At 38.9% G+C, this 23,059-nt stretch overlaps 1 protein-coding gene across 1 annotated transcript in view; it reads right to left on the reverse strand.

The window, feature by feature from the left end:
• Positions 1-23,059, reverse strand: part of LOC142159467 (ATP-binding cassette sub-family A member 13-like) — a 151,573-nt gene that overhangs the window by 46,404 nt on the left and 82,110 nt on the right. Inside the window, exons 9-12 of the mRNA XM_075214367.1 lie at positions 21,859-22,036; positions 17,340-17,479; positions 4,893-5,006; positions 4,110-4,200 (exon numbers count right to left, since the gene is read on the reverse strand). Of these exons, the coding sequence (XP_075070468.1) occupies positions 4,110-4,200; positions 4,893-5,006; positions 17,340-17,479; positions 21,859-22,036 (523 nt within the window). The remainder of the gene's footprint in view (positions 1-4,109; positions 4,201-4,892; positions 5,007-17,339; positions 17,480-21,858; positions 22,037-23,059) is intronic.

Below are 23,059 nucleotides of genomic sequence, written 5' to 3' on the forward strand. Positions count from 1 at the left end.
TGCTCTTTTTAAAACCGCAACTTGCAAACAACTTGGGAGAAATGAAGATGCCACTAAATAGTGCCCATCTAACACAAGGCCACACTCCTTTTCTCATAGTTCATATCACTTTTTAAACAAGGGAATGGCCATTCAGTTTTAAAATGATCTTGTCAGTACTCTGATAACCTGTATGCATTAGTAGTGTGATTTCTGGTAAGATAAGCAGTTATATTTATACACCACCATTGTAAAGGGTTAACTTGTTTTGTTTAAAGCAGCACTTCTATACTTTTGAAACAGAAAATTGATTTTGGCAACTTGGAATTTGCTGCATATTTTTAAACTACATTCTACTTCTTTTTACATGATAGATGCAATACAACAACTACATTCCCAATAATTCCATTTGTCTAAGTGCATCAGGAGCATGAATTCTGCAAAAAGTTAAAACATAGGATTTTAACAGTGGAAACTGGGCAATTGGGCAAATGCTGTAGATGACAGAACTTGCAATATAAAAGCAAGAGATAGATAGCAGGATATTGAGAAGCAAAGAGACTGTTGAGATTTCATATTTTGTATAAAAAATCTTGCATACCCATGTTTCAGAAAGTGCTCTTTTCATTAAAGCCATATCCTATTTCTTTTAGGCAGAGTATACAGTAAGCCAGTTACAGGACAATAGTTCCACTTATTTTGAGTACATGAATGTTTGAGGAGCCTGGCTTCTATGAAAATAAGCATACTAAGCAATAGACTATCTATACTAACTAGGACAACTTTGACTTGAAGTTCTATGGCCTGATTCATTAAGGAAAGTTAAGTAAAAAAATCTGAGTAAGTAGTTTCCTGGACAAAACCATGGTACAATGCAAGGGGTGCAAATTAGTTTTCTATTTTGCACATAAGTTAAATACTGACTGTTTTTTCATGTAGCACAAAAATACTTGATAGCTTATTTGTACACTGAAATTAAAAGATGATATTTGTGTGCTACATGAGAAACAGACAGTGTTTAACTTCTGTGCAAAATAGAAAACTAATGTGCACCCCTTGCATTGTAACATGGTTTTGTCCAGGAGACTACTTACTCAATTTTTTTACTTAACTTTCCTTAATGAATCAGTGCCCTGGTTCTTTTTCAAGTGTTATACTTGGCTCTGTCTCATTTTAATATAAAGTATAAATCTCATTGTCTTCCTCCTCCCCTTTGCAGCTATCAACATAGACTTCCTGGGGGGTAAATGTATCAATCTGCGGGTTCTTCAACACCCGCGTGTTCAGCCTCTTCCGCGATTAAATTTCAAGCGGCGCTGCATTGTAAAGGGTTAACTTCCCTTTACAATGCAGCGCCGCTTGAAATTTAATCGCGGAAGAGGTTGAACACGCGGGTGTTGAAGAACCCGCAGATTGATACATTTACCCCCTGGTGTATAATGGACTAAGAATGTCAAAATAAGAAAGGAAGATGATCATTTAGAATTAATAAATTGGCAAACAATTGAAGAGTCTATTATTAAATGTATTTGAAAAATGTGTCTGCCTATTTTTTACTGTTTTAGAATAATGTAAAGTGGTCTTAGGAACCTATGTGCACGATATTGAGACCATTGGGGTTACCTCCAACCCAGGGATCATAATCTTGTTAACTACTGCAGCACCCACAGGACTGGTGTCATGGGTCCTAAATCATTAAGGAGAGCAAGGCAAAAAAAGGAAATTTGATCCTGGACAAACCATGTTACAATGCAAGGGGTGCAAATTAGTTTATTTGACACATAAGGAAAATACTGTCTGGTTTTTTATCTAGCACACAACTACACGATAGTTATATTTTTGCACTGAAATTTAAAGTTGATCTAGGACATGCCCTTACCCAACTGTCTGTCCCCACATTTTAAATGTACCTCCCCCTCCAATGTAACTTGGTTTTGCCAATGTGCAAAGTTACTCCTTTTTTTGCTTTGCTCTCCTTAATGACTCAAGCCCAGGAAGAGTCCCAGTGCTTTCAGTTCAGTATTTGGGTCAGAGAATGTTTTTTGTTTTGCACCCTCCCCCCATAAAGCCATCATTCCTGTGCTGACCTATTTATTATTATTATTACCATTTATTTATATAGCGCCACTAATTATGCAACGCTGTACAGAGAACTCACTCACATCAGTCCCTGCCCCATTGGAGCTTACAGTCTAAATTCTCTAACATACACACACACAGACAGACACACAGACTAGGATCAATTTGCTAGCAGCCAATTAACCTACCAGTATATTTTTGGAGTGTGGGAGGCAACCGGAGCACCCAGAGGAAACCCACGCAAACACAGGGAGAACTTAAGGCCATGGTTGGGAATTGAACTCATGACACCGGTGCTGTAAGGCAGAAGTGCTAACCACTTAGCCACTGTGCTGCCTATCCAAGCTGTCTTATGCTGGGACTGGATAAGGATGTAGAGCAGGGGAGAGCACAATGCCCATTTTTTCAATATTTATTTCTTATACGGAGCACTGTAAATGTGCTTTTGTGTAGAATTAAAAACAGGTCTTCAGCAGAGACATCCATTTCTAGGTGCACTCTGATAAAAGTAATAAAATCTTTACACACAAACAAAGTCACATGTAATAAAATAGTGTCAATGTCCTCTTTTCATGATTTACTCAAACCATAAATAACACTAAACAAAGCAGTATTTTAAGGAAAAAAATAAAACATTAATTAATTGAAAGAGTTGTACTAAAAGGAAAGTAGGTTAGACTGTGATGTAAACTGTTCACCTTCCAAAGATGTTTCCACTTCTCCACACATTGAGGCACATTTTCAGTTTGTGGAGGTTACCCGCGAGTGCAGAGGGGAGCCGTGGAACGTTATGTGTGAGGAGGAGGCTAAGATGCTCTTCTGCAAAAATAAGGTATTTTGCTGGGACAGTTGAGCGCCTCATATAGAATTAAGAGCAAATCCAGATAAAGGGTGCAAATGCGCACATGAACAAACCATGTTTCGATGCAAGGGGTGCATCTCAATTTAAAATGTATCCACACATTTAAATTTGCCTTTCTGCCGCGCAACATGGGTTTGACATGGTGTAAAATGGCACATTCAGGCTGCATGTAACATTCTTTGGCCAGGAACTTAATCAGTCAGTTTCTGGCACCAAAACTGGGCACCCAGGCTGTCATTCACAAGTGAGGTACAAAGATAAAGATATATGCCCGACCATGGCCTTATCTGTGAGGAGTTTGTATGTTATCCCCTTGCTTGCGTGGGTTTCCTCCGGGTGCTCCGATTTCCACCCACACTTCAAAAACATACTGGTAGGTTAATTGGCTGCTAACAAATTTACCCTAGTCTGTGTGTCTGTCTGAGTGTGTATGTTAGGGAATTTAGACTGTAAGCCCTAATGGGGCAGGGACTGCTGTGAGTGAGTTCTCTGTACAGCGCTGCAGAATTAGTGGCGCTATATAAATAAATGCTGATGATGATGATGATATTCTGATTTAAATATACAAAATAAGAATATTCTGATACAATCATTTGTATTGTGATTATGTCCAGGGGTTATGTTATGTATTGTACATTTTGTGTCCTATATCTCTATAGAATAGCTCACACAAAAAGCAAATTTACATTTCCAACTGGAAAGTGTCATTGGAAGTTGTTTTTAAATGTGAGCATTTATCTTTCATGCTGTAAAGAAAAAACACACTAGAATGCAATGATCTGGTGTATTCCTACAATGAGTTTAATTGTGTATGTATCAAGCAGCAAAAGAAAGGACATTTATTTAAAAAAATGCCAGTTTTCTTCACGTAAAAATCTAAATTAGTGGTATTTTGCTTGTATAAATTACAATATGCACACATCTCATAAGCTAGGCTTACCCCTAAAAATGGGTTAATAAAATGTTAAAGAAGACTTAAGTAATGATATAACTAATAGAGGTTTTTCCAAATCAATATGTACATACATTTACAAAGAGGTCTATACGGGGTACTGAGCCTACAACAAAATGTTATATTCAGGAGAGTCTAATTAAATTCTCACACTGACCATATTTAAGATTTCATTATACATTGTTGAATAATCCGATGATTTTGTATTTGCATAATATACACAAAATGTTTTCTTACCGTACACTTGGAGCTTTTTGACAAGATCTCCCAAATTTAAGTTTAACTGGCTTTCTAAATAGTTTCGAATGAAAGAGTTCAACAACACTGTCTAAAACAAAAAAAAAGAAAGAAAAAAGCTGAATGTTTTATTTATTTTATTATTATACAAAATATTATACTAGTTATTAAATGACCATAAACTGGCTAGATCACTGTTTTAAAGTGGTCTGTCAAAATGCCAGAATGCATCCCCAGTGTGTTGCAATGCCTCCTCTGTTTTATTGAGCAGAGACTGCAATGCTAATTGTTTCTCCCTACCGCTATGAGGAACTACACATTATATCCAAAACCAAATATCCAGCTCATGATCTTTTCTGAGACACTGTATAACATAAGTGAGTAAAAGGTTTATCTCTAAAATTGCATTTAAAAACCCATGGAGTCAGCCTTTTTGTAGGCTGAATCACTTTTCCTGAGAATGTAGCCTATAAATGCTTTGGTCAATTAAGTCATTAATAATGAGCATGACTCAATAAAACTGTTCATGAATGTGGTGTGCTGGCAATTGCAGAATTAAGGAACTTTTCAAAGGGCAAATGGCCTTCTTATTGCATTGTATATACTTGCCTATTTGTACATGGATTTCTATTCATCAACATTCACAGTCATTCACAGGCTTGCCGCCAATTGAATCTCCCCCGTAATGTTAAATTATCATAATAGATAAACATTTTAACAGTGTATTAGACATTTGAGTTTATAGTGCCGGTGCTATGTTAATACAAAATATATTTCACAAACCTGTAACTGGGTCTTTTTGAGAAGCTGATCACTGTTTTTAAAAATAATAGACATGGCAAGCCAAGCCTCTGAATATCCTTTCAGGTTTTCCAAAAAGCTAAATGTATGATTTGCCTAAGGAATAAAAGAAACTATAATAAAAAAAATTATTTCTTACAGGAAAAACATCAACTTTATTGTACCATGTCTTATTTATTTTACCAGTAGTAAATGAAAAGTGATTTCATTTTTATGGATAGTCATTTGTCAGACTTACCTTGAGTATTGGTTTAATGCATTCACACTTTAATACTATGTACCCGATCATTGAACTTTCATATGGATACATTTAACATTGCTAAACAATATCAATTCATAGGTTAAGGCTTTTGAATGCTGTATTGGGTTGAAAATGGATATCTGAACACAGCCACTCACCATTGCGTATTACGGCTTATACATACAGAATGTCAATTCTCCAGTGTGCACTGTATACCCGAATTAGAAGGGATTTTACAGGTGGCAAAAGGTCTATTGCCTTTAGCAAGATGTTGAAATACATTTTCTGTAAAAACCATAACAATGTTCAAAGTGTGTTCTCATAGCATCCCTACAGCATATGTATGTACTATATAGTTAATGAGTATTCCATAGAACCTTTGTGGCTGGGTCCCTTTTTCCCTACATGTGCTGTAGATAGAGTGGGCCTGATTCATTAAGGAAAGTTAAACAAAAAATGTAGTACATTTTCTTACTATAGTTTTCTGGAAAAAACAATGTTGCAATGCAAGGGGTGCAAATGAGTTTATTATTTTGCACGTAAAAAAAATATTGCCTGCTTTTTTATGTAGCACATAAATACTTGATAGCTTATTTGTACACTGAACTTTAAAATCAATCTTGGACATGCCCTACCCCAATTATAAATCAGCCATCAATTTACCTCCTCCTCCAATGCAACATGGTTTTGCCTTACTTACTTTTACTTAACTTTCCTTAATGAATCAGGCCCTGTATGTATTATTTATGCGCATCACTACAGGCGCAGTATGCCTTGTATATAAAGGGAAAAATAAATGCCGGACCTGATTCAATATCTGCTGATTATGAGAGTATCATATAGAAAATCACTCTGCGCATTCCCAGAACAGACAGATATAGCAAAGAAACAGAGAGAAATGGTTGTGTAAGTCAGCAATGTCCAATAGTACTGAACGTTTCAAACACATACTACAGTGGCTGACTTTGGGGAGCTTTGAGAAGGCGCATTTTTACGGGGGCAATGCACAATAGTGGCGTGCCAAACTAGAGTGCACACAGCCATGTCCAAATCAAGTCCTGTACACGCCACAATGATTTGTTTTTTTGCAATATCATATGCTCTAGTTAAGGGGTTAGTCTAAGTCCCTATCAGTAATGCTGACAGTCTTGCATGCATGCTGTCAAATGAGTTTGCAGTCGCAGTCAAATGTAAAATTTATTTATGTTTAGTGAACATTAACAAAATTCTAATGAATGTATTTCATTGAAAAATAAAAACAATAAAATTGTAAACTGGTTTATACATTAATGCTCTTATTATTGTCTTGATATTAATTCAATATTTGTTTGTTTCCTGTGCATTTTTTTTGACAATTTATAATCCACATGCTTCAGTACATTGGCAATGCTTGCAACATAGATATTGTTTTTGCTTCTTTCTTTTTTTAAATATGCTTTCATGTTTTATTTACCAAAATGTATATATATTTTCTATTTTCCTCAAACAGGTCTGGCTGGTGAAGATGCAGCGGGGCTGGGGAGTTAGATGGTTTGGGAACAGAATGTTCTTTTTGGGTTGGAGAGGGTAGTGGGACAGCAAGGGAAAAGTTGGAACAAGAAATAGAGAAAATGGTGCATGATGGGACAGAGGGTTTGGTGTGGGTAAATTAGGTCGAATGATAGGAGTGAACAATTGGGATAATGGGGAAGGAGAAGAAACTTGGGACATTTGGGTAGGTAGAGTGGAAGTGACGTAGTGGGAAACCAGGTTACTCAAACGTGTAAAGATTTTACGGATGTCTGTGAGCATGGAATTAATGGTTGTGAGGTTTGTGTCCATCTTGTGATCTAGACGGGTGAAGGTATTGCTGATCTCCCCGGTAGTGCTTATAAGGTGCAAATTGGACTGGTTTAGGTTTTCATACAAGTGAATTAGTGTCTGCTTCAGAATGGCCCATGCTTCCTCCCACTGAGGCTCCTTTTATTCTTATAAAATAAACTCAAATCAATGCAACTCAACTCTGCTAAACTATTTATTAAAAGTACCAATGCATAGCGTGCTCTAACATTTGTGTGCCGTACATTCGGAAATGGCTTGAATCCATGATCGCACGCATGAAAGCATCGCGCCATGACGTAAACAATGAATTCATCTTATTACGTGTCCTTGAGTTCCATTCCTTAATGAATTTGGTAGTGCATATGTGAAAGATATGTGTGGAGAATACATTGCGCAAGTTGCGATCAGAATATGTACCCTAGTGAATCAGGCTCGCCATGTTTAATGTTGAAAAAATAGAAATAATTACAAATTATACTAAGAATTAAAACACTCTGGTAGTACAGTAGGAATCAGGCCAGTTGTGTTATGCTGCTGCTCCGATTCCCATTTAAGTTGTGGTGCCAGCATATCCCTGATCCCTGGTCGTCCAGAAGAGGGACTGCAACAGCTGTACTTCAGCTCCAGCAGGTAGCTATAGAACAGTAGCACCCCAGGGACTTCATTTGATACCTCAAATTAATCCAGGAGTTGCACTACCACACACTAGAACACTGAGGGTTTCTGTCCCAGAATCTAGGTACCAGCATTTTGAAGTCAATTTTGACTTGAATGTGTTGCTAGACCCTGAAGTAGGAATCCTGAAAGTTAGCTTGGGAGGGAGATGAAAACCAAACCTAGTGGAGTCAGAGTGGACAGCGGAGGGCACACTTTAGTCTCTCCCAGCATAAGTATAATGCTAAAAGTAAGAGGACGGTCTAGGCTGGCTCACATAACAGATAATGTAATCAGCCTGGACTGGATGAAGTTATAGGGAGCTTGATAAACCCATTCCAACATATATGTGTTTTAAAATCTGAATTCAAATATGTAATTAGAATTTTTCGATTAGGCATAATGTATTTGCAGCAGTTACTTTTAATTTTTCATATTTTAGTGTTCTTTGTGGCCTGTCATATACACACAGACAAACTGACAGGGGCATACAAAAAATATATGGGGGCTCTGGGACATTAACACTGACCAGATGAGTGGCGAATGTTCACAAACTCATCAAAACTTAGTTTGAAAACTGTGCTTCTGCATAATGGCAATAAATTCCCATCAATACCTTATGTCATGTTGCTAATATAAAAGACTTATGAAAATATATTTACTGTTAGAAAAAAATCCAATATGAAAATATAACTGGAATATCTGTGGTGATTTGAAGGTCATTGTTTTATTACTCAATTTGCAACTTGGGTACACTAAATTCTGCGGTTTCTTGTATGAATGACTCAGCCTGGAAAGAAGTCTCACTATATTAGAAAACAATGGCCTAAACGTGACTCTCTTATTCCTGGACAGAAAAATGTGTTAAATATCCCTTTAGTGGATCCTGAAAAAGTGTATTTAGCTCCACTGCATATTAAACTAGGACTGATGAAACAATTTGAATAAGCATTTAATAACAACTCATTTATGCATTTGAAATATAAATTCCCAAAAGTGAGTGATGCAAAACTGAAAGAAGGAATTTTTATAGGGCCACAAATAAGATCAGTAATTGATGATGACAATTTTCAGAAGCTGTTAAAACCACTGTAAAAAGCAGCCTGGTGGTCATTCAAAAATATCTGTTCTTGCTTTCTTGGAAATCATAAAGCAGAAATCTAATGTGATATAGTAAGTGATCTAGTGATTTCATACAAAGCTATGGGATGCAACATGTCTTTCAAACTATACTTCTTGGACTCCCACCTAGACTTCTTCCCAGAAAATCTTGGGGCTGTCTGTGATGAGCAGATAGCCCCATCGCAAGTATTTGCATCAGCAGATTTCTGGTGGGAAAGAGGTACCAAGGTAAATGGAGTGCTAGTATGATGGTTGACTATTGGATGACCATGAAAAGAGACATTCCAAAGGCAAAATATGCCAGAAAATCATCATCTAAAACTTTTAGGTCAGTCAGAATGAGGTGTAAATTTATCATTTAGTTGAAATGACTAATTTTCTATAACTTTAAATGTATGTCACAAAGAAACCATGCATGCCTGCTGGAAATTTTTTTTAATGCATACTCAAATTCAGCACAAAAAATACATTTAAATTCAGTTTATTTAGTTCTTGTGAAAGAAAAAAAGTTTATTTTGTAGATCAGTGTGATCAGCATTAAAGCACATTTAGCAGGCTTTAAGAATGTGTGTTGAAAGTCTGAATTTTCAGTCCAATTATGAGACCTTTGCAAGCCAACATTGTACTGATCATTTTACTTAAAATTGGTTTTGAAATTTTAAAATGAGATGCCTTGCAATTTTACCTGTCAAAATGTAATATAATGCAATAAGTGGAATTGCAAAGAAGATTGCTGGACAAGTAATGATAATAATTTTGTATCCAGTTCATTGTGAAACCTAGATGAATGGCCATTCAAACAAAACAGCATCAATGCTAATAAAGTTGTATACGGTTTAACAACGTTAACCTGTCCTTCCTGGTAATGCATCGCATTATTACCAAGGAATATACTGTATCATCATCATCATTTATTTATATAGCGCCACTAATTCCGCAGCGGTGTATAGAGAACTGACTCACATCAGTCCCTGCCCCATTGGGGCTTACAATCTAAATTCCTTAACACACACACAGACAGAGACATAGACTGGGGTCAATTTGTTAGCAGCCAATTAACCTACCAGTATGTTTTTGGAGTTTGGGAGGAAACCGGAGCACCCAGAGGAAACCCACGCAAACACAGGGAGAACTTAAGGCCATGGTTGGAAATTGAACTCATGACCCCAGTGCTGTAAGGCAGACGTGCTAACCACTTAGCCACTGTGCTATAAAGTAATATTTTAAAAACTCTAGTTCACATGTATTGAATATTTAAATCAAAGTGCTATATCAATTAATACAAAGATATACAGTGTTCGCAGTTACTGACTTTACATATTTGGCATGGGAATCACAGATATACTATAAAGAATGTCATCACAGTAAATATAAAATAAACATATAGCGGCAGATTCAATTCCCCCGCGTTGTTATTTAGAACAACGTGGGCCACACATTGTTACAGTTACTACAGTAATTTTCATGCGGATTTTTGTTCACGGCTCACAGAGCTGCATGCAAAAATCAGCGTTGAATTTACCTAGTAACGGTAATAATGTGCAGCTATTACTGTGGTAATGGTAATAGAGCGCAGCCTGCATTGTTCTAAAGAACAACGTGGATAATTGAATCTGCCCCATAAGTTAGGAAGCATTTGGCTTCTCAGATCTGGGGTACTTAATACATTAGCCAACAACATGTGTTAAAATAATAAGTCCCTGTGACTGGATCACTTATAAATAACTTTTGGTATAAATTTATTCAAAGGAAATAGCACAGGGTGCTTATTTATATAATTGACAATGCACTTATTTTTGATATTGTGCATATTTTGATATAGGAAATCGTTATTTCTGAGACCTGTTAGGAACCCCTCCAGCCAGTGCATCAAAACTCGGAGTCTGCTCTGAAGTCTGGTGTTCACTGGAGCCCCTAGTGGTGGGGACAGACTTGGCAGCAGACAAACAGAGGGTCGTGAGATGAGCACTGACTGGGGAGAACCCAGCTATAGAGTGTAGAAGCAAACAGCAGAGTGAAATCCAGGCAAGGGTCGAGGGCCGGCAGCAGACAACGAATCAAAGAACAAGCCGAGGTCAGAGGTCACAGGCAATACAACAGGGTCCAGAAACAAGCCAGGGGTCATACACGGGATATCAGGTCTAGCAAAAACAATCAAGGCGCAGAAACAGGAACAGGGAGCCTAGCTACATTGGGAGCTATAACTTGCAGTGAGGCTCTGTCCTCACTGCCTTAAGTAGTGAGGGGAGCCAATAGGAGAGAGTGCCAGCGAAACCCCTCCCTACTGCACTAATACCCAAAAAATAGTGACCACAATAATAATAATAAACAGTACTCACTATTAAATAGTGCAACACTGACATCTTCACCATGATCAGTTCTCTGCAACAAGATGTTCCACGATACCATTGTTTTCCAGGCAATTTCACAAAACAGGCGAGCCAAAAATCCGATGTCAGTGCCATCTTCCTCTGCGCGCATGTTCCCGGCTGCAAGACCACTGGCCGGGCGCTGCGGAAGTAGTGTTAGAGCATCCCGGTTGTTGCCCAGACAACCGGGATGTAGGAGGCGGAAGTAACGCTTGGGACCGCCGGAAATGAGTCGCGGCAGCCCTTCGGGGAGCCGCGACTCATCACAAGACCAGGGTAGAAAATATATTTTTTTCTGTTTTAACCTTGCTGAAGGAAATGCCTTATTTCTGATGTATATATCTGATACAATGAGCCTTTGTTTAGAAAGTCTTTTGTGCATCGTGAAGTGGGGAAATTACTTGTTTGGGGGTTGTACCTTTCTTTTGAAATGTGTATTCTGCAACTGTTGGAATAAAGGACTCATGCTAAATTCATATTAATTAGACATTTTGACTTGTTAGTAGACTTCCTGGCTCTGAAATAATATGCAGGAATCACAGCAAGATTTTTAAGATATCACAGATAAATATTGTTAGCTTTGCAATGCATGTATATTCATGTTTGTGTAAACACATGACATCCTGGTTCTAAAAATAGCTCAGACTTCAAGGGGGCTGGCTTAACCTTTGAGGCTGTGTCCAAACTGTATAAAAAGCACTGACTTTTATTGAAAAATTGTTCTTCTGATTTCATCTCACCTGATCACTGGTACCTTTAACCAATGTAAGAGCAAATAACCATCACTTGCTTCAAAAACCTGCTTGAAAATATCTTCCATGCTGAAAATCCTGTGAACTACAGATTAGACCCAAAATCGAATCCGTTCCCGGCTGTTTCTGAGGTTTGGACCCAGCTTTTCCGGTACCACCGATCTGCCTGCTACCCTGCAGCTCTGGTCAGTGTGATAGGTCAGGGGGGATCCATCCACAGCAACCCTGATCCATAATAAGAGGGCAGGAGTACCAGCCCAGGTACACCAGCAAGGGGGTACCCCTGCAGTGACAGTTACACAGAAGAAACCCGGTACTGGATGCCGGTTAAGGAGTCCAATGGTGGTAGCATTGTAAGCCCCTCCTACTGCGGCTGGAGGGTGCACTTGGAATAACGTAAGGGAACGGTGGCAAAGTAAGCCCAGCCACTTCCTAGCAGCAACAAACAGGCTGGCATAGGCGGTCCATCGTGTCACAGATTTCTGGTGGCAAGCAGCGGGATAATGCTGGGCAACTTTTCATGCACCAGTCAGGAGAGCTGAGTTATTCAGGAGAGGAATAACTGCAGCCAGCAGAACGCACAGGATGTCGAAGTACAGTAAAATGTCCAAGGCGGACCTTGAGACTGTGCCAAACAAAGAAGCTAGAAATTCCTTACACAGCGACAATGGGCGAAAAGAAATGATGAGGAAGCTGACAGTGACCTGAAAGACACCTTAACTTCACACTCAGAAGTACCTGCAGTAACATCCCAGAACACAGCACCTGTTTCCAGCAACAGTCCCCTCTCACAGAGTGAACCAGTTATGCAAGTTCAACAGCGTGATGAGGGTAACTTTTCTGTACTAATGCAGCAGCTGGGGTACCTGGAAGATAAAACAACTGAGGCGGAGCAGTTGATTATCATCCAGTTGTGTGGCAATCGGTGAGCACCACCTCCTGCAGCAGCCCGTGAACTGTCATCACTGTACTAAATTTGATGATACTGTTGGAGATATTGATGGACATTTGCAGGTGTTTAAAATGTCTTGTAGCCTCCATTACTTGCCCAAACAGGAGTGGGTAAAGTATCTGGTCCCACGCTAAAAGGTCGTGCAGTCGAACCTTATCGCGGAGTGGCCCCAGAGGACTGTGCGAACTACGACGTGGCAAAACTGGACCTCCTTAAGCGCTATGTTATTACCTCGGAGACCTACCTGCAAAAGTTTTGGGACTTGGCTAAAAGCACCCATATCAGCCATGATGAATTTGCCAACCAGTTGCGGCATAAGATAAGGATTAATGAATCTGACTCCAAGTCCTAGGCACCAGTGCGCACCGGAGGTGAAGGATTGGGCACTGGACCATAGCCAGCAACCCTGGAAAAAGTGTCCCAGTTGGCAGATCAGTATGTGGCAGTGAGGCCACACTGGCAGAATTGCCAGGTCAATAGCCACCCCAAAAGGACTTTACAAACAGGGGGACACCCCTCTTCTACTAACCCCCAAAAGCAAGTGCCTAACCCTTCGGGTACCCCTTGCCAGCCAATGCCCCACCCCGTCCTTGGAAATGATCAGAGACCATTGGAGCCAAGGATGGAGAGGAAGTGCTACAGCTGCGGAAAAAAACATCATTTAAGGATGGACTGTCCCATAGCCTCAGCACCCCAGACTCGTGCCCCTAATCCGAGTCCTGGGACCTGGCTCACTTGCTTAACTGGCAAAGGTGAGCCATTAGAGACTGTTTCCACCCCTGCCAGCCAAATGGAGTGTGGCGTGTCTGAAGGTGACTCAGCGGAGAGAGTCACCTGTGTCCAAAAGACCCCCCAAAAACATGTGGAGAAACCTGCAGCCGGTCCAAGTGCATGGTGAAGGACTGAGATACTTAGGGACCTCAATTACTGTTGTGAGTCCCCATCTTATTGATCCTGCTGCAGTATTGAAGGATCACACTGCCAAAGTTACCGTGGCAGATGGACTGAAGAAAGAAGTGCCTCTAGCAAGTGTGTATCTGGACTGGGGAGCTGGCCAGGAGTTGTGAGATGTTGCCGTTAGGGATGGCTGTGATTTTGGGCAATGATGTTGGGGGTGGAATTGTGACCACATTTCTCAAATCTATTACCCGGAGCCAAGCTGCTAAACTACAGTCTTCAGGATCTACACTGCACAATCCAGCCCAGAGAGAAAAAAAACACAGCTGCTAGAAAACACCCATCACCAGCAACCACAGCTTCAGTCAGGTGAGAGGAAAAGACCACATCTGTTATTTCTTCAAGAAATAGCCAGCTGTTTGCCTCTGGAAAGACTACGTCCCATAGCAATGCAGAGGATGTTGTCCCTTGCCAACCTGATATTTTGGGGGTGCCCGGTGATGCTCCTGTCCTTAGCAGTATGCCAGCTCCGGCAGTGAGTATAGCTGACCACAGTGTCCTCCCTTTGAATTAACCCACTTTGACTGACCCTAGTCATCCCAACATAGACCACCCCTGCAGCATATCCTGACTTAGACGATAGCGAGGGCTGCAGGAAAGAGTTCAGGGCAGAGCAGCTCTCTGATCCCTCACTGGAAGGCATGAGGCACCAGGCTGGCGGAAGCCTTCCAGCGATTAAGGTGGGGAGTGTGACCTGGTGTAAAGGATTGTTGTACCGTGTAGCTAGGAAGGTAATGGGGATAGACCAGTCTGGGAACAAGTTTAACTGGTGGTACCACGGGGCTTTCGCGGGCAACTAATGTCAGTTGCCAATGAAATCCCTATGGCGGGACACCAGGGCAGAGACCAAACACTGAAGCACCTGACACAGAACTTTTTCTGGCCTGGAATGTCGGATGACGCCCGGGCCTACTGTAAATTCTGTGATGTGTGTCAGCGTCTGGAGCGCCCCAGTGCTCGTGCTCCCCTCAGGTTCTTGCCAATCATTGGGGAACCTTTTTAGCCAGTGGCTGTGGACATAGTAGGTCCTCTGCCTGTGCCCAGTAGATCAGGTAAGAGATACATCCTCACTGTAAGCTACCTGGTATCCAGAGGTTGTAGCACTGTCCTCCATAACTGCGGAAAAGGAAGCGCAAGTGAAACAGAAGGTTTGGTATGATCAGGGCACACGTGCCAGAGTGTTTGAAGTAGGGCAGAAGGTCCTTGTTCTGATGCCCACATGCCAGAAAAAGCTCAAGGCTGCCTGGGCTGGACCGTACACAGTCTCAAAACGCCTGAGTGACATCAATTACGTGGTGTCACATGATAGCAACAATAGGCGGCAGTGGACCTACCACGTGAAAATATTGAAGGCATACCACAAGTGTGTGGAGTCAGTAGCAGCGGTTTGCTGCTTACCAGCTGAGGAACCAGAAAGTGACCCACTATCTGACCTCCTTGCTGATGCCAGAGGTGAAGGTGGTGTAGAGGAAGGGGGCTGGGATGAGCAGTTGAGTGCCCGCATGAGGGAGCAGCTTGAGGCAGTGCTGTGGCCCTTTGCGACTCAGTTCAGTAGAAAGCCCAGCCGGACTTCCTTGGGGATGCACCACGTGGACACTGGTGAGCATATGCCAGTTAGGCAACCCGTGTATCGAGTCTCACCAGCGGCCAAGAATAGTCTATACAGGGAAATGTGGGGCTGCTTGAGCTAGGTGTGATCCAGCCATTGCACAGTCCATCTGCTTCCTTCGATGCATTGGTTCCTACAAATGATAAGGCAACGCAGTTTTGCATATACTACCGCCAGTTGAATAATGTGCCCATATCTGATACCTACCCTTTGCCCTGTATTAACGTTTTTGTAGATGAGTTGGACAGAGTTCAGGGTTATCAAGACATATCCATTTTCAATAAGATTTGGGAAGATAATCTGGAGCAAATAGGGCTGCTGTTAGGGAATATTGGGTGGGCATGTCTGACTGTTAGGGCAGAGAAATGCCAGATGGGGAGTCAGAGGTACCCCCACATGATCACCCAGGTACAATACCTGGGTGATCGAGTGGGGGGAGGTAGGGTGGAGCAAGATGGGCAGGAGCACCCTGTGGCCTATTTGAGCAGAAAACTGCTAAACTGGGAGGTGGGGTATGCCACAATTGAGAAGGAATGTTTGGCCATTGTGTGTGCAGTGAAAAAACTGCAACCTTATTTGTATGGATAACATTTTACCGTGGGGACTGATCAAAATCCTTTAAAGTGGCTACAACACACCTCAGGGGAAAATGGGCATTTGTTCGCTGAAGCCTTGCACTTCAAATTTATGACTTTGACTTAATTCACAAGCAAGGAAAGGCTTACAGCAATGCGGATGGACTGTCTCAGCAGGAAGAACCGGATCCTCCGGATCACCTCCGGTAACCCTAGGAGCGGACCAGGTACCAAATCGTTCGGACATGGCACGCTGGTTGCAGCATGGACGAGGGGGGAGGAGTGTGACCCCTCCTTTCTTCATTCACTCACTATGTCCCTCTTAACATGCACACTGTTATAGAATTTGTACTTTATACGCCCGGAATGTACAACATACTGCCTGTGGACAAATGTTTGCCCTGTATTAAAATTTTACTGGCCCACTAGACCAAACTAAGATTACTTATGCATCGGGCTGCTGGGCCAATCCATAAGTTAGTAATAAGAAACTTGAAAGCAGGGCAATTTTTTCAACCCCGAGGGTCAGTACTCCTTGGGTGTATCTTGTTCCCCCTCTAAGCATCTTCACAACTGCACACAAAAATATTTACAGCAGACCAGATGAGGTTGCCTAAATATATGTTAGAGTAAACAGTAAATATAAAATAACTCCTTTTGCAATTGAAAGGGAAAGATACAAATATCCATCTCCACCATTCACCACAACTTTGAGAAAAGAGAGTTTTTTTATTTTATTATTTTTATTCAAAAGGGCTATGTTAAATTTAAATTTGACTTGTTGATCATCAGGAAGTTGGGTGCAGCACTTTACTGTCTACAGTTAAGACTACTCACCAGGAAAGGAGTGTAGCAAATAAGTAAACAGTACGTTGAAACCCTGTTTTTTCTGACTGAATTGGTTATGTCCTTAACAGCCATGATTTCTTATAATGTATTGTAGTCAGCAGGATAGGGGCCCATTCGCTCAGTTAAGATACACGCTCAAAGCTCCAGCTCATCATCTTATTTGTTCCTGGTCCCTGTGATGGCTATTTTGGGCGATTTAGCCAACTTTATAGGGCACAAATTATTGATTCATACTAAATCTCCAGGGAGATACAGGCCGAACTAGCTTTGAACACACTTGAAGGACAGGTAAGACAAGGACAACCATAGTGAACTCAAAACAGTGAAGAGCAAAATGGGAAAAGGACATGGTGATGAGGTAGGAAAGGTAGCTCACAGTGTAGTGTGCAAATACTAACAACATACACATATGGCACATACTTAATATAATGCATCCACTTAGAATAAATGTGCATTTTAATAAACATATGATTTTTTTGACTCAACTACCAATTACAAATGAAATAAAAACCCACATTGTCTACTTACTTTATGTATTATTTGCCTGACTTCTGGAACATCAGGTGTATACAATATTTTTCCATGCAATAATGGCTTTAAAAATGTCCATGCAATAGCACCATTGGGTGACTGTAGAATCTCCTGGTACAACTGTAAGCAAAATGGAGCTGAACAAGCACAAACATATATGAATTAAACATGTTTATTACCAATAGTGATACACAGAAGCAAATATAATAAATATAGGTTTATATCATTTATGAAACTGCATACTATTTATTGTTTTTTATACATTATCCTTTAAAATACTAATATTGCATTTGTAAAATACTTGAAAAGCAATATATGAAAAATTGCATAAAAATTATATAAAGAATATATCACATGAAAAAAACATGCCATATATTAGAGATGAACAAGAAAAGTTATTTACACACATCTTAACCAACCAACTTGAAAACCCAAACCAAAATCATTTAATACTTGAAATGAGACAATTCAGTGTTATGTTACTAATAGAATCAAATAATGAATGCTCATAACAATCTCACAAGAAAACAGCACTATATAAAATCATATTACCTATAATACATACATATTACAAATTATGTGTCAGTATTTAGATTATTTCAAGGAATTGACTTGTTTAGTGACTGCATGCTTTAATAAAATATACTCCGTAAATAGTAAAAATCACAATTAATTTGCATGAGCAACGTATGCATGAATAAAAATGAAAAAACACATTTAAATATCAGGTATGGCTCTTTACAGCGAAAGCAGTATATATTGAGGAGATGCTGACAGTACCCTGAACTCTGATTAGCATTACAACAATACCAGCCAAAAATTAGGAATTGTTAACTTCCCAAATAAATCCACTTGACTAAAAGTGAATCACAGAACATAGAGTCCCATTTAAGAAATGCTTCCTTATTATTATTATTTTTGCCCATTTGGGAAAGATTTATATATGTGTTTATTTAGCACGTTCATTTGATTTTCCTCTCTTTGTTCATATAATTAATGCTGTTGAAAGTAATTGCAGTCTATGTGCCAGGGTATACCAAATGAGAACAATTTATCAAAAAGTGTCAATGTTGTTACAAGCAAAAAAAGTATACTAAAAATGATGATATAGAAGCAAAAAGGAGAGGGATAGGGAAGAATTGTGTAATTGGAGGCACTCAGCGATTTTTTTTAAAAAAAAAAACGTAGCGAAACGCACGTTGGCGTTTACCCTGCTACTGCTCCCATTCACTCTTTGTTATAATTGTTTAAACTTAGTAATCCTCAGGATACATTAACCCTATATTGGTGATAGATATTAGTAGATGTGTGTGTGTATGCGTGTGACGGCTAAACGATATGGCTGTAATTTAGAAGGACATTCACTTAACATATAGATGACTGACCTATAACAACAAAACTAATCCACTAAATGATAAATGGAACAATACATTATCAGCATTACCAGCATATATTACTAGATTAGAGAGCAAATGCGAACTCTGTAGTCTGCTTAGTCCTTGGTATATTACCATATATGGATAGAACGTGTCTAAGCTTGTGGATTAACAGCTGGGTCTGAACATACTAATGTTTAACCCTTACTGGGCTTTACAAGATAGTATTTATATGTACTTGATAGGTCAACAATAACGGACATATTTCAAATCTATATGTAGTCTTTATTACATCAGTGGTATGAACAGTGATTAAGTAACCACTCTATAAGACCAATGTGACAATACATTGTGTCATTTATAAATTAATTGTTTCAGATTGAATTGAAGCAATGTAGAGGTCCTTACTGAACAACTGTCACCGCAATAATTAATTCACACCACATATATCTTTATTAATGAATGTTACCTCAGAATATCAAAACGTTTTCAATAAGAGAGTGACTAATAATATCATACATTGACAATTTATATATGTTGGTATAAAGTAGCAGGGCATAGCAAATTTTGCTATTTTAACTCACAATTATTTTAATATTTTGCTATTTGAACTAGGAGGGATTATTTTAATGTATATCAATAAAGACATAGATATTTTAATAATTATGATCGCTGAGTGCCTCCAATTACACAATTCTTCCCTATCCCTCTCCTTTTTGCTTCTACATTAATGATGGTGTAGGAGTGCACCCACCAGTAAAGATATAATTTTCAATCTTAGTAGTTATAGATATTATTAAACTGGTAGCGATACCTAGTGCAGTGGTATTCTCTTCTAAAAATGATGATATCCTACAGATATAACTATACCTATCACAGGTGAAAAGAATAAGAGCAAATGTACATTTATTCAATATACCAGTCGATGTTTTCAAAAAATGTTCCACTTAGTAGTTCTCAGTTTGTAGTAAAAAAAAGATGGTCTACACTACTGTTACAGGGGTCCAGTATAAGTAGTATTTGTGGTATAATATCAGAGATGGATAGGATCAATTTATATGACCTGTAGTTTCAACTCCCACTGGAAAATATATCAAAGTGTGATTTTTTCCATCATGATTTCTTGTTTGGAGGGGCAAAAATGAATATTAATTATCTTACAGGGGCAAAATTATTTTATTAATAAATTAGTGGCCCAAATTTCATGTATAGGTTATATGTAAGGGTACATTTTTTTATTTTCTTATATTATTGCGGCATACTAGTTGATTACCAGTGGGGAAATAATAATTTTCTTCTGATATGGCAACACTTAATATTTCCTGATGGGGACACCACTTAAAGTACATACTTGTGGCACTACAAGTGGCAGCAATCAAATGGTCTAGCACTACTTCTGCACTTTTCCATCTGTCCACTTGAGCATAGCGTAGTGTACACGTGTTTTGCACATTACTATTTTTATTACCATTCACCATCCATGAATCGAATAACGTGCTAAACTAAGGTCACAACATTCAGCGTGTATAACAGCTATCCTCTTCTTCTTTTTATAATAATAATAGGGCATAACAGTAAATGATAGCAGAACATTGTGTTCATTACACAGATATTATGGTGTCACAATGTATCTAATGGGCTAATTAATGTTTTGAAAGGTAGCAAAGAGCATCATTACATGTAATTATGTTACATTATATAAAATTAAATTGTAGACAATGAGAAATCTACTGTTTAAGTTTCGTAAATCATTTTGAACTGTATTTCATTTGGTATTTTATAATGTTCAGTAATACTTTTGCTAAGAGACAGAGACAGAGAGAGCCTTAAAAGTTCATACTAATTATGAGGCTTCTAAAATCTTGGAGCATCTTAAGAAAAAGTATTTTTTGTTAAGTTTGTAAAGAGCATAATTAATATATTATTGCATTCTATGAAGGCTCCTCCATATGAAAGCAGCACAAGCAGGCATTCTAATCAGAAAACTTTAAAATTTCTCTATATATAAAATAAAAAAATACATACAATATGGAAAATTTTATGTCTCTACACTGGACAACTTTTATTCTGTCAGTGCTTTTGATCATCATCTGCATCTGTTCCATTGCCTTATATACCAGCCCTAAACATTGCTCCATGCAGTTCATCAACTGTTTGCTGCTTCTGGTCCCTGTCAGTAGCCCTGTATTATTGTGCCTGTTGTTTTCCTGATTATCTGACTTTTGCCTGTTCCATCATTTAGCACCTTTTCACTGTGACCCAAGACCCCGGCTTCATTTGACCTTGCTCCTGCTTACTCCCTGGTATCCTTGTGGATCCTCCATCTTCTGACCCCTGGCTTGCCTGACCCTTCGTTTGCCTGATTCTCCTTTGGATCACCTGGTGCCCCCTGTCACCTGGCTAACCTGGTAACCTGCATCTGCACTTCCCCATTTGTTCCTGACTTCTATTGTCTTGTGCCTCCTGACTAACCTGGTATTCCATCTCCTTGTGCCTGTACCTCATCTGTATACCTGGATACTAGACGCTGTTAAACCTGGTAACCTGCATCTACACTTTACCATTTGTGCCTAATATCCAATGTCTCCTCGTACCTGCACTCCATCTACTTTACTGGCATACCAGTATCTCCTGCTCCAGTGGTTAAATCAGTTAATCCATATTGGGCAGAAACTTATTATCATGGCACTTGTGCTGTTATATATAATAGGTGTCAGCGGCATTGGTGGTAAATGTTAAGCCACAAGAAACTTTTAGACTTGTGGCTTGGTGGCTTTCCATACATTTTCAAATACATGCAACTGAGATTTCTGCATTTTTATGTACAAATAAAAGTAGCAGCTCATTTGCTGGTTATAGCAGTGTGCTGGAGAATTTGTCTCTATTATTTAGTAAGCACATATAATTTGGAGTATAGTAATATAATAAAAGACATAAGGCATTATATAACAATAAGACGAAGGCAAGACCTCAAACATGTCATGGGAGACAAGCAATTTTGAAACATGATAAAATACTGAAAAACGGTTAATACCATGCAATTGTTCAAATTGTAAATTTAAATGAAAACATTATTTCATTTTTGTTAAATGTATTTAAAATATTGTCTTTAGCAATTACATTGATTTAATAATCCTTACGTGAGTCTTCAGGAATGTTGTACTTTTTCATATCCTCATCAACTAAGTTTGAGACCTTCAATTTATCAATAAATATGTTGGTGTCACTAAAGAATGATGGTCCTTCTTTGCAGATACTGGAAGCCAGTGAATGGAGATAAAGCAAAATAGATTCCTTAGGCTGAGCAGCTCTAATGACCTACAGGGGGTAGACCAAAATGCTCATAAAATAGCACTTATTTATGTTTAGGTCTATAAAAATAAATTTTATTAAAATCGAAATTAATATGCTAAGATCACACACTTACACCACAGAGAAAATGTACAAGTAAATTTACAGTTATTATTACTAATTTGGGCCTGATTCATGTTCAGATCACTCATGATTGTGCCATTTCTTGCGTGAAACAAACCTAATGCCGAAAGACCGCAATTGCATGCAATTCATGTCTGAACGCAAATTACACTTACGGCTGCCTACGACTTGAATGGTGGAACAGTGGTGGCAAAAAGAGGACTGACCTAGGTAATATACAGTATGGTGTGCCGAAACAGATGCATCCGATTCAAGTTCTGTGATTCTCCAAGATGCATTTTTTTCGCCATATCATTTGCACCAGTTACAGGGCAGATGTCAGTGTCGACTGATAGTGATGAGTGCCACAGCACAGTCTTTGTATTAAAAACTACCTATATACATGCCATTAGATAGCAAAGAAAATGTGTATGCAAAGAAGATTGACTATATAAATGCATTGCATGTATAGTAAGCATTAAAAGTATTTTGATTTAAGTATGTAATGTAAAAAAAAAATAGTTTTAAATCTACATTTTTTTTACATTTTATTACATTATATTGTTAAGAGTTGTTCATTTATTTTATAATTAAAACATTTTTTAATGTGTTGTGATGTTCTGACACATGTGAGTATACTGCACTCTGTTCTGCCTGTTTACATACAGCAAGTAAAGTTTAGGCAGAGTGTACTTCCACCCATATTCAAATTAAAACATATCATGAGATCCACTTGGATTCGAATACAAGCAGATCTATGCCCAAGTTCTGTGCTCTTTTTTAAAACGCAAGATGTGTACTGGCTACGTCTGAACTTGAACCAGGCCTTTGTGTTTATTCAGTTTATTCGTCATCTTGCATGAGGCTAATATATAGCTAAAATAGTTTTTTAGAAAATACAAACATGTTGCATGAACATTATCTATT

The sequence above is a fragment of the Mixophyes fleayi genome, chromosome 5 (assembly GCF_038048845.1).
Source record: "Mixophyes fleayi isolate aMixFle1 chromosome 5, aMixFle1.hap1, whole genome shotgun sequence".
Classification (NCBI taxonomy): Eukaryota; Metazoa; Chordata; class Amphibia; order Anura; family Limnodynastidae; genus Mixophyes; species Mixophyes fleayi.